The 12,918-nt window shown below is 39.9% G+C and overlaps 1 protein-coding gene across 4 annotated transcripts in view; it reads left to right on the top strand.

Annotated features, from left to right (window-relative positions):
* ZRANB3 (zinc finger RANBP2-type containing 3) overlaps positions 1–12,918 on the top strand; it is a 177,090-nt gene that overhangs the window by 127,176 nt on the left and 36,996 nt on the right. For all 4 annotated transcript variants that reach the window (XM_060178035.1, XM_060178034.1, XM_060178033.1 and 1 more), the window contains 2 exons: positions 4,444–4,846; positions 8,835–9,032. In XM_060178035.1, the coding sequence (XP_060034018.1) occupies positions 4,444–4,846; positions 8,835–9,032 (601 nt within the window). The remainder of the gene's footprint in view (positions 1–4,443; positions 4,847–8,834; positions 9,033–12,918) is intronic.

The raw sequence follows: 12,918 nt of genomic DNA, 5'->3' as shown, positions 1-12,918 counted from the left end.
AAATAAAATAGAAGGAAACTGTAAGAGTTTAGAAGGTTAAAAAGATGGAGAAAAACATGAGGATACAGCAGGACTCAACCAAATAGCTCACTTGGATAATTTGCTGCTTTACCACATACACGACTGTGGTTCAGACCAGCCCCCACTGTGGTTTCTGTCTTTGTGGTGTGGTCTTTGTCTGTGGTTTCACTTGGATAATTTGCATAACCATTATGCTATTTTCCCCCACCCAATAAGCTCATTTTTATATACAATAGGATTTAGAAAGTTGATGTCCACTGCAAAACAGTCTTGGCTTGGAAATAACTGAGAGATTTCCTCCAATAAAGTTATTTTTTAAAAGGAGAAGGAGGAGGACCAGTAGTAGTAGTAACAGTAGTATTAGTAGCAGCAGTAGTAGCAGTAGCAGCAGCAGTAGTAGCAGTAGTAGCAGTACTAGCAGTAGTATTAGTAGCAGCAGTAGTAGCAGTAGTAGCAGTAATAGCAGTAGCAGCAGCAGTAGTAGCAGTACTAGCAGTAGGAGTAGCAGTGGTATTAGTAGCAGCAGTAGTAGCAGTAGTAGCAGCAGCAGTAGTAGCAGTACTAGCAGTAGGAGTAGCAGTAGTATTAGTAGCAGCAGTAGTAGCAGTAGTAGCAGCAGCAGTAGTAGCAGTACTAGCAGTAGGAGTAGCAGTAGTATTAGTAGCAGCAGTAGTAGCAGTAGTAGCAGCAGCAGTAGTAGCAGTACTAGCAGTAGGAGTAGCAGTAGTATTAGTAGCAGCAGTAGTAGCAGTACTAGCAATAGTTGTTGCAGTAGTAGCAGTTCTTGTTTGCTGGACATCTTGCAAATCCTTTTCAGTCCAATTATATGGAATATAACACTTTCCCTCCCCCCACCAACCCCAAGATTTATTTAATTACTAGCAAAAAAAAAAAAAGAGAGAGAGAGAGAGAGAACAAGAACCAGACCGTCACTCTGCCATATAAGGTACCAAGGATTAAACGCAGAATCCTGTGCTTGCAAGTCCTAAACTCTGCCATTGTTCTGTGCTTTTGAACATTAACAAAAATGTTAGATTACTTTCATTCCATTGATAATTTTTAAATTTAATTTTCTACTGGGGAACTGTTTTTATGAGTTAGTAGTTTCAGGGGTACAATTCACACCTCTCCAAAATCTATGCCAACATTCCTCACCCATCACTAAAGTGTCATCTCCTTTCACTGTATGGTACTGTGCTCTCAGCCCCTTCCCTCACTACATTTTTTCTTTTTTTTTTATATGAAAGAGAGGGAGGGTCCCTCTCAATTTAGAGGAGAGAGGGAAAGAAAGATACCTGCAGCACGACTTCATCACTCTTGAAGCTTCCTCTCTGCAAGCGGGTACCAGGGGTTTGAACCTAGTAGATCTGTGTGTACTTAGCCAGGTGCCCTACCACCCAGCCCCACTCTCAATCCCTTCCCTTCCTTTCCCTTCCTTTCCCTTCCTTTCCCTCCCCTCCCCTCCCTCTTCTATCATCAGGATTATTGCTGGATCTTGTGCTGGCACTATGAATCCACTATTCCCAGCAGCCATTTTTTTTCTCTTTTTTTCCCTTTCTTTCTAATTTTTATTAGATAGGACAGAGAAAGGAGAAACAGAATGGAGAGAAAAACAGAAACCTGCTTCACCATTTGTGAAGCATTCAAGCAGGGTCTTTGCCAGCCTCAAAATTTTCTTAAACACTATACTCCTCTTATCTGCTAATCAGCCTGCTTCCTTCCACTATTAGTATTTCATTTGTGCATTTTTCTTGGATTGTTTTTGTTTTTTGCCTCCAGGTTTCAATGGGGCTCAGTGCCTGCACTACAAATCCACAGCTCCTGAAAGCCATTTTTCCCATTTGTTGCCCTTCATTTGTGTCTTTTTTAAGTCTTGTCTCTTGACTAATAACTTACAAAACAATTTAGATAATTTTTAATTTTTTTAATAAAATTTATTTATTACTGGATAGAAACACAGAAATTGAGAGGGGATAGGGAGATAGAGAGGGAGAGAGATGGAGAGACACCTGCAACCCTGCTTCACCACTTGTGAAGCTTTGTCCCTGCAAGTGGGGACTAGGGACTTGAATCTAAGACCTTGCAAACTATAATGTATACACTTAACCAGGTGTACCACTTCCTGGCCCAACAATTTAGATAATTTTCATAGATTATGAGACTATGTAAATTAAAGCCATATGCAATAAAAGTTCTACATTACTGGGGGGTGAGAGCTTATTTCCTATTATATGCTTTAGCTATGGGAGCAACTGAAATCTTCCCTTTCCCCTCTCCCTCCCTCACATTTTTCTTTCCTTTTATCTTTTTCAGGACTAAAAAAATTGTGATAGTATATATGATATAGAGTTTACCATTTTGACAGTTTCTATTTGCATAGCTCAACATATTGATTACATATATTCTCACTGCTATACAGCTATCACCATTATTTCCAAAAAAGTATTCCTTACAAAGATACTATATTTAATAATAACTCCTCATTTCCTTTTCTTCCAGCCACCAGCAGCCAGTAATTTTTCTATCTCTGTGAGTTTGCCAAATTTTATTAATGCAGTATTGATAAAATGTACAGATAGAATTTATCAAATATTTTCTTATGATGTATGACATTTTGCTATGACTATATATGGAGTCCCTCTTCATCATCCATTGGAGATAATGTGTCTGTGCTCTACCATGACTGGAAACTAAGCTGGAGGATACCAACTTTGGCTTTTTTTTGTTAATACTTGTTTTATTTATTACATATGAGGCAGAGAGTTTCACTGGAGGCAGATAGAGGGGCGGAAGAGAAGCCAGAGCACCACTCTGATGCATGTACTACTAGGAATCAAGCCAAGCATCTCAAGGGTGAAAGTCCAGTGCTCAGCCAATTGAGACAGTTCACTAATCACTCAAGATCAACTCTTTTCACTCCCATATCTTCCAATCTCTTCTGCTTGTTCACTGGGGTCTGTTTGAGGCTGTCATCTTCAACACCCACACATAGTTTGTCTCCTAGACTTTTCACAACATGGTGACAAGATTTCAAAGAGAAGCACTGCAACAGATAAAGAGAAAGACAGAGCCAGAGTACCAGCAGTTCAGTGAAAGCCATAGTCCTTCCACCACTTAGTCTCAGAAGTCACCCAACATCACTTTCACTGTCATCTGTAGTTGAGACAATTATAGATGCCCACCCAAGTGTAAGGGAGAATACCAACCCCACCTCTAAATGGAGGTATGTCAAGGAGTCTCATTGTGAGAAGGACATGTGAAATCGGGTGAGAAATGTATAGCCACCATCTTTGAATACGTTGTCTACACCAGTGTGTGTCCCATGGTCCTAATACAGACTCTCAAAGGACTTCTCTAAAATTAAACCTATTAATTTACCTTGATTCCTAGCTAATTAGTCATGCAGATAGGTATACTACTTTTGCTAACTGGGAAGTTGAGGTTTACATTTTGAAAAGAGGATGATAATCATGATATATTGTAATTGTTCTTACAAAAGAGAAATATGCATTTCTTGAAAATAAAATTAATTCTAATTAATTTTGTCGCAATATGTCTTTCATCTATTTAAAAAAATGCTCCTTAGTCATGAAAACACATGGTATTTGTGAATATTGTGCTTATAGGTTAAGTATGAAAACATCTTTCTAGGTTCTTGGCTGACTGAAATATAAAAACACACAATAGCTTCTTATCCCTGACATATATCTAGAATAGATATTTTATGAAATGTATGTATGTCTACATATCTATGTAAGATTTATTTGTTTATTTTATGAGAGAGCTCAGAGCACAGCTTTATCATATGTAGGGCCAGAATTAAATCTGGGACCTCACTTAATTCTTATGCTATACTCACAGAGCTAACTCACTGACCTACTAAGTTTTTTTTTTTTAGTTATTTATTGGATAGAGATAGTCAGAAATTGAGAGAAAGAGGAAAAGAGACAGAGAGACACCTGCATCCCTGCTTCACCACTCGCAAAGCTTTCCCCCTGCAGGTGGGGACCAGGGGCTCGAACCTGGGTCCTTGAGCACTATACCATGTGCTCAACCAGGTGTGCCACCACCCAGCCCCTCCTAAGTTTTTTTTTACATAACTTCTTCAGCCATGTTACTTAAACTCTCTAAAACTTCGGTGTCCGCATCTCAAATATGAGAAAAATAATTGTATCTGTGTTTCAGAGATAGAATTAGGATTAAATGACAATATATGTAGTCATATTGTGAGGGCCTCCCCCAAAAGGCACAAATGGTATATGGATATGATAATATATATGCACATATATATACTCATAGCATAATTGAGTCTATTTCCAAAATGGTATTTTAAAAGATAAAGGAAAATGTTTTATTAAGCTGTTCATTTAGGCAGAATATATGAGATTGCTTCTTACTTTGACTAGTATTTGTTTTTCTTAGTTTGAAAAAGAAAAACAGCATGATATTCGATCATTCTTTTTACCAAAACCCAACAAAAGACAATTAGTGACATCCTGTGATGAATCAAGGACATACCAGGAGAAAAATACAATATCATCAGCCAACCCTGGAAAAATAGCTATAAGAGATCGAGTTGATTGTGAAAGAAATTTTGAACCTGAAACTAAACGAGTGAAGTCAGTCACAAGTGATGGATGCTGCAGCTCCTTGGAGGAGAAGCCCTCCCAGCTTAAGGAAACCAAACCTCCATTCTCACAAGGGCTCTGTAAGGCAACGACTCCACCTGTTTCTGCAGAGTGCTGGCAGTGTGCTTTCTGCACATTTATCAATAACTCACTATTACCTAATTGTGAAATGTGTGAGAATCCTCAGAGCAGTGCTGGTGAGTACACAGAGGGCAACCATGGAGGGGGCAGGCAGTGAGTGGTGTCTTCAAGATAACTGTTTTTAGAGACAACTGCTAGTATTGCAGTGTGACTTGTCACTGACATTAGCTTTTAAGTTGGAATAAGAACTTCACAGTGTGGGAACTAAATTAAACCCCCCCCCATGTAATGTGAAAAGTTCACAATTATATCAAAGATGTATATCCCCCAAGTGACTGGCATGGCATTAATTTGGCACAAATGGACACTTCTGATTAACACCAAGACATGAATTAGTGGGGAGGAGTAGAGGTTTCTATGGCAGCAAATATGCCTTATACTCATAGACCTGCTTTTTTTCCTCTAGATTTTTTTCCTCTATCTTGTTTTTAAAGAAATTATATTTTTGCTTAAAGAACAAAATAATCCAGTAGAGCTTCTTTGCCTACTAAAATTGCAACATGCCATGCTGCTTGTATAACAAGTCATAATAACTTCTCTATACATCTTGTGATCACCAATTTGATCTTTTGTGAATTTGTATCTTTTCTAAGACATTTTAAAGTGGAAATCATGACAATACCTCAGAATATGTTTTTATAGCATGATTTATCATTTTGTGTATTTTTGAAAGGATTATTAATGTCTTAAGAAAAAAAATTATTTTGTCCCTATTTTTTTATCTTTTTTGCCCCATTTGCCCATATGCTTTATCATAGAAGTTGTTATTTTATTTTTTTGCTTGTTCTTTGTACACTGACCTCTTTTTCTTTTCCCCCACTTTTATTGGATAGGACAGAGAGAAATTGAGAAAATAGGGGGGAAGATAGAGAGAGGGAGAGAAAGATGGATACCTGCATACTTGCTTCACCACTTGTGAAGCGACCATCTTGCAGGTGGGGAGCCGGGGGCTTAAACCGGGATCTTTGAGTGGGTGCTTGCACTTCGTACTGTGTACACTTAAGCCAGTGCACTACCACCTGGCCCTCTTTTTTTCCCTAATTTTAGAGATGGTTTTCTTAGTAACCAAAATGCCAAGTTATTGGAAACTGAGAGAAATCACTATGTCATCTGCAATGATTGTATACCTCTACTTTTTCATAATATATGAATTCCTCAGAGCACTGACATTAACAGTCTCAGCAAAATTACAAGTTTTGATACTGTCCTCCTTTCCTCTTATCTTACTTTTGAACTGAAATAAAATGTAATCAGTAGTTGAATCTTTCCTCTTTCAATTCTGGGTGTTCCTACCAAAACTGACAAATCTACCATCTGGATGGTTATATTTATAATGTGGACACCTGTTGTCTATGAACTAAATTGGAACTACAAGCTTATTACATAGAACATCTCTTACAAATTGCATTATCTCATTCAATTTCCAACTGCTACAGGCAATAAAAATAAAGTATCTCATGACTACAAAATAATGTCAGTTCAAATTGGGATATAAATTGAGTGATTTAGCAATAAAAACTATAGTTTTAATGGAGTTTTATAGTTTTGACTTTTCTATGTGACATCAAGAGCAACAATGACAGCTTTTAAATTCATGCTACAATAAGTATCAGGTAGCTGAAAGGAGAGCAAAACATCCTTTATAAAAATTAAATAGTTTCATGTAAGAAATATATATTCTGGGGAGTTGAGCTATAGCACAGCGGGTTAAGCGCAGGTGGTGCAAAGCACAAGGACTGAAGCAAGGATCCCGGTTCAAGCCCTCTGCTCCCCACCTGCAGGGGAGTCACTTCACAAGTGGTGAAGCAGATCTGCAGGTGTCTATCTTTCTCTCCCTCTCTCTGTCTTCCCCTCCTCTCCATTTCTTTCTGTCCTATCCAACAACAACGACAACAATAAAACAACAAGAGCAACAAAAGGGAATAAATATTAAAAAGAAATATATATTATAAATAAGTGATATTACTGTATATAAAATTGCAGTTATTAGATTATTATATGAGTACAGTTTGATGTAATTATTTGCAACCTTGACTTGGATATACCCCAAAAGTATTGAAAAGCAAAATTAACTCTAATTCATCTAAATTTGTGATGCAGTGTTTGTCATAAAACTGAAAACAGTATTGGGATGTTACTTTCCTATAGAGGTTGCCAATGCAGACTCTGTAGTAGATTAATTTTTTAAAATCTTTTCTCTCTCTTTTTTAATCTTTACTTATTTTTTGGATAGAGACAGCCAGAAATTGAGAGGGAAGGGGGTGATAAGAAGAGAGAGAGAGAGAGACACCTGCAGCCCTGCTCCACCACTCACAAAGCTTTCCCCTTGCAGGTGGGGAGCAGGGGCTTGAACCTGGGTTCTTGAGCACTGTAACATGTGTGCTCAACCAGGTGCACTACCACCCAGCCCCAGTAGATTAAATTTGTAGACTGTCCATTGAGCTAATATTTCTTTTTTTTTTAAGTTTTTTTATATTTATTTTATTTATTTATTCCCTTTTGTTGCCCTTGTTGTTTTATTGTTGTCGTTGTTGTTGGATAGGACAGAGAGAAATGGGGAGAGGGAGGGGAAGACAGAGAGGAGGAGAGAAAGATAGACACCTGCAGACCTGCTTCACCGCCTGTGAAGCGACTCCCCTGCAGGTGGGGAGCCGGGGCTCGAACCGGGATCCTTATGCCGGTCTTTGTGCTTTGCGCCACCTGTGCTTAGCCCGCTGTACTACAGCCCGACTCCCGAGCTAATATTTCTAAGTAGGTAACACTTCTTTTGTGCTTTGTTCTTAACATCTGTAGTTTACACTTGACATCTTATAGCATATGTGCCTAAATTTATAGCTCACTTGAATTCCATACTGTGTATATCCAATGGTTATGTAACATCTCTACTCAGATGGCTAATTGGTACTCATGCTAAACAGGACCAGTATGTAATTCTTGATTCCCCACCACCACATGTAACACCTGCATCTTCTCTTCTCCATTTCCCCTACATCATGGGGGTCAGGCAGTGACACACTCATTTAAACACACATATTGCCAAGTATAAGGACCCAGGTTCAAGCCCCTACTTCCCACCTGCAGGGGGGTGCTTCCCAATTAGTGAATCAGGGTTGGAGGTGTCTATCTTTCTCTCTCCCTCTCTATCTCCCCACTCTCAATTTCTGTCTATCTTATCAAGTATAATTGAAAGGAGTGTGTGTGTGTGTGTGTGTGTGTGTGTGTGTGTGTGTGTGTGTGTAGGGGGGAATAACTGCTGGGAGCAGTGAATTCAGTGTCAGCACTGAGCCCCAATGATAACCCTGGTGGCAAAAAAAAAAGTAGCTAGCACCCTCTGCTCCCACTTGAATCCATCAAATTCTGGTGGTATCTTTATCTCTACCTGTAGCTTTATTTTATCCAGCTTCTCTTTGTTGCTGCTATCCTGGCAGTTACTCCCATCTCTCCCTGAGTTCAGCAATCTCCCATCTAATCTCCCTTTATGGTCTGGCCTCAAGAGTGGTTCATTAAAAACTTAGACCATTATCATCCCTTTGCTTTAACTCTCTAATAGCTTCCAGTTGCATTTAAAATCTAAGAATGCAGGCCTTGGGGGCAAGCTTCCTAGGTTTAGAAGCAGCTCTCAGCTCTAATTGGACTTCTCAGAGAGCTTGACCTGCCAACTTCTGTCCCCCTTACACCATCCTTTTACTCACAAAAATCCTGCTTTATCTTCTTTATCTGAAACCACCCAATATATTTCTTTGTTTATTGATAGATAATAGTCTGTCTACACTACTTAGGATAGAGTCTGTCTCAAGCAGAGAATTCTCTGTCTTGTTCCTCAGTATCCCTCCAGCACCTAGAGTACTAATTGGTGTTTGGTAACTCTCAATAAGTGATTCAAGAATGCACAAATATTGTTACTTTTGCATTTGCTAATAAAACTTAGCTATGACATTTTGAAAAAAAAAGACTTTGCTTTTAAAGCTGTATTTAAAGTAAAAATGCATTTATCTAACTTTGAGTATAAATTATTTGTTTGATTTTCAATAATTCTGCAAATAGACAGGCACAACAATACCCAGGATCAAGATAAACATGAGAAGGATGATTCTAGAAAAGACACATCTAAAAACATGGACACTAGTTCTCATTGTGGAAAGAAAGTCTCTGTACAGTCAAAGTCTAAACTGTTGGCAGAGAACAATGAAGAAATACCAGAAGTCAAAGAGGAAGACAGACTTATACCTCAGCTAGGCAATGGTAAGTATATTGTTTCCATTTTCAATATTCTAATAATAGCCATGCAGACACATATAATATTAGCATATTTGTAGTTACTACTTTGTTTTAAGCTCCTTTTTCCTCTTTTTAAAACCACATACTCAGAGGCTGGCTGGTGGCTTATCTAGTAGTGCACATGCGTTATCACGCACCAGCATCTAGGTTTAAGCTCCTGCAAGGGAGAGGGCAGCTTCACAAGTGGTGGAGCAATGTTGCAAATGTTTCTCTTTCTTTCTCCTGCTCTCTGCTCTCTCTTGATCTCTCACCTCCTATTAAAAAGAAAAAAAAATGACACCGAGTGTCAGTGATAAATCTCGTGGCAAAAACAAACACATACTTAAGTATCAGACAACTAGGAAAGCAGAGCTATAGGGGTTGCCGGGTGGTGGTTCACCCAGCTGAGTGCACACGTTACCATGTATAGAAACCTGGGTGTGAGCCCCTGCTCCACCTTCAGGGGGAAGCATCACAAGCAGTGGAGCATATCTGCAGGTATCTCTCTCTTGTCCTCTCTCTCTCCTCTCAATTTCTCTTTGTCCTATCAAATAAAAAATAGAGAGAGAGAAAAAAAAAAAGAAGCCAGACCTCCCACCTTCTGCAACCTATAATGATCCTGGGTCCATACTCCCAGAGGGATAAAGAATAGGAAAGCTAGGACCGGCTCAAAGATCCTGGTTCGAGCCCCCAGCTCCCCACCTGCAGGGGAGTAGCTTCACAGGCGGTGAAGCAGGTTTGCAGGTGTCTATCTTTCTCTCCCCCTCTCTGTCTTCCCCTCCTCTCTCCATTTCTCTCTGTCCTATCTAACAATGACATAAATAACAACAATAATAACAGCTACAAAAAAACAAAACAAAACAAGGGCAACAAAAGGTAAAATAAATAAATATAAAAAAATAAAATAATAGGAAAGATATCTGGAGGGGAGGGGATATGGAGTTCTGGTGGTGGGAATTGTGTGTAACTATACCTATCTTATCCTATTGTCTTGTCAGTGTTTCTACTTTATAAGTAAAAGTTATAAAAGTAAAAAAAAACAACCAGCCAGTGAGTGGGGTAGATTCACAGTACCAACACTGAGTCCCAGCAATAACCCTGGCGGCAATAAAAATAATAATAAATAGCTGAGCTATAGGCATTCAGGCACTACAAAAAAAACAAGAAACACAGAGACTTGCAAGAACTGCTCCCCCCTCCCATGCCTACTGTTCACTTCCAGCCAGAGGATTGTTCTAATATTTGGGTGAGTCATGGATGAAATAGTAAGTTGACAGTTTAGTAACAGTCACTCAGTAAATCATTAACTGTTTTCTCCTTAAGTTATTTTAAATAATTGCATTGATGTGTTTTAAATTTAGGGTTTTCTTTTTTTTTTTATAATTTTTTTAAACTATATTTATTTATTTATTCCCTTTTGTTGCCCTTGTTGTTTTATTGTTGTAGTTATTATTGTTGTTGTTACTGATATCATTGTTGTTGGATAGGGCAGAGGGAAATGGAGAGAGGAGGGGAAGACAGAGGGAGAGAAAGACAGACACCTGCAGACTTGCTTCACCGCCTGTGAAGCGACTCCCTGCAGGTGGGGAGCTGGGGGCTCGAACTGGGATCCTTCCGCCGGCCCTTGCACTTTGTGCCATGTCTGTTTAACCCAGTGCACTACCACCCGACTCCCCTGGGTTTTGATTCTTTTAAAAAATGGTAAAGGGGGCCAGGTGGTGGCACACCTGGTTAAGTGCATATAGATGAATGACAAGGACCCACACAAAGATATGTATTCGAGCTTCGGCTCCCCACCTGCAAGGGGGACACTTCACAAGCAGTGAACCAGGTCTGCGGGTGTCTATCTCTCTCTTTCCCTCTCCGACCTCTCTCAAATTCTCTGTCCTAGCCAATAAAATGGAAAAAAAATGGCTGCCAGGAGCAGTGGATTCATAGTGCAGGCACCTAGTCCCAGCGATAAACCTAGAGACAAATTATAGATTGTGTATCATACATATATTACTCTTTTTAATTTTTTATATTTTATTTATTTACTTTTTATTGCCCTTGTTTTTATCATTGTTGTGGTTATTATTATAGTTGTTATTGATATCGTTGTTGCTGGATAGAACAAAGAGAAATGGAGAAAGGAGGGGAGACAGAGGGGGAGAAAAAGACACCTACAAACCTGCTTCACCACTTGTGAAGCGACCCCCCTGCAGGTGGGGAGCTGGGGGCTCAAACCCCGGAATCCTTACTCCGGTCCTCAAGTTTCGCACCATGTGCGCTTAACCCGCTGCGCTACAGCCCTATCACTCTCTTTACAGACCAGCTGGCAAAAGACCAAGAGCACTTTGTGCCCATAGTAATCCAAACATTAATGCTCTTATTTTATTTTTTTAAATATTTATTTTATTTATTTATTCCCTTTTGTTGCCCTTGTTGTTTTATTGTTGTAGTTATTATTTATGTTGTCGTTGCTGGATAGGACAGAGAGAAATGGAGAGAGGAGGGGAAGACAGAGAGGGGGAGAGAAAGATAGACACCTGCAGACCTGCTTCACCGCCTGTGAAGTGACTCCCCAGCAGGTGGGGAGCCCGGGGTTCGAACCGGGATCCTTATGCCGGTCCTTGTGCTTTGTGCCACCTGTGCTTAACCCGCTGTGCTATAGCCTGACTCCCAATGCTCTTATTTTTAAAATCCAAAATTGTTGGAGTGAAACTGTTGACATTTTTCTGCTAACTTAGTTATTAAATGCAGTGATATTTTGGAGTCCAACTCATAGCTTTAAAATGAAATGTTAGGGCTCCCTGGGTAGGGCATGTCATGCTTGTGGCTCAGGTTCTAGCCCCTGTACCACATGGGGGTGTGGGCTGTCATGGCCCCTGGGGAAACTCTAGGTGCCTTTCTGCATGTCTCTCTTGCTAAATGAGAAAGAAGCCCAGGAGCAGTGAAATTACGCGCGCGCACACACACACACCACAAACACACACACACACACACTTCCAGACTTAAGACAACTTCCTTTCTTCTTCACTCAGCCCAGTTTCCTCATATTTTCTCAAGTTCTTACCAAAGAATATCTTGAAATAGAGGCTGTTTAGGTCTGTTAATTTCAACATGTAGTCTCAAGTAGGACATACCTTTTTTTGTCTTTTTTATTTGTTTTGTTTTGTTTTGTTCCTACTGTGATAGTCCCTCAAGTGCTGATGGAGTTTTTGTCACAGGAAAGCATTAACTCAGTGGACTAAAACATCAGACTAGGAATCAACAGCTGGCAATTGTCATCAATTGAGCCACGAACCTATGCTGGATTTACTTGAAAATACTTTTCAAAGGGAGTTGGGTGGCAGGTTAAGCGCACGTGGCATGAAGTGCAAGGACGGGGTAAGAATCCCGGTTGGAGCCCCGGCTCCCCACCTGCAGGGGGGTCGCTTCACAGGCGGTGAAGCAGATCTGCAGGTGTCTCTCTTTGGGAGTCTGCAGTAGCGCAGCAGCTTAAGCGCACATGGCGAAAGCGGAAGGACTGACAGAAGGATCCCGGTTTGAGCCCCCGGCTCCCCACCTGCAGGGGAGTCGCTTTATAAGCGGTGAAGTAGGTCTGCAGGTGTCTATCTTTCTCTCCTCCTCTCTGTCTTCCCCTCCTCTCCATTTCTCTCTGTCCTATCCAACAACGAAGACAAACAACAATAATAATTACAACAGTAAAGCAACAAGGGCAACAAAATGGGAATAAATAAATTAAAAAGAAAAACTTTTCAAAACTTACTGGGCTTTGGGAAATTCTAAACTTCTAGTGAAATTTGCTTTGACCTCATCCACTCCAGTCAGTGCCAGCATTTCCCCTATATTTATCCCCTCTTGGTGTGTTTTGGTTTGGTTTGGTTTG

Source organism: Erinaceus europaeus, chromosome 18 (genome assembly GCF_950295315.1).
Source record: "Erinaceus europaeus chromosome 18, mEriEur2.1, whole genome shotgun sequence".
In the NCBI taxonomy this organism is placed as follows: Eukaryota; Metazoa; Chordata; class Mammalia; order Eulipotyphla; family Erinaceidae; genus Erinaceus; species Erinaceus europaeus.
Note: the sequence above shows the minus strand (reverse complement) of the source record. Positions and strands in the feature narration are given on the sequence as shown.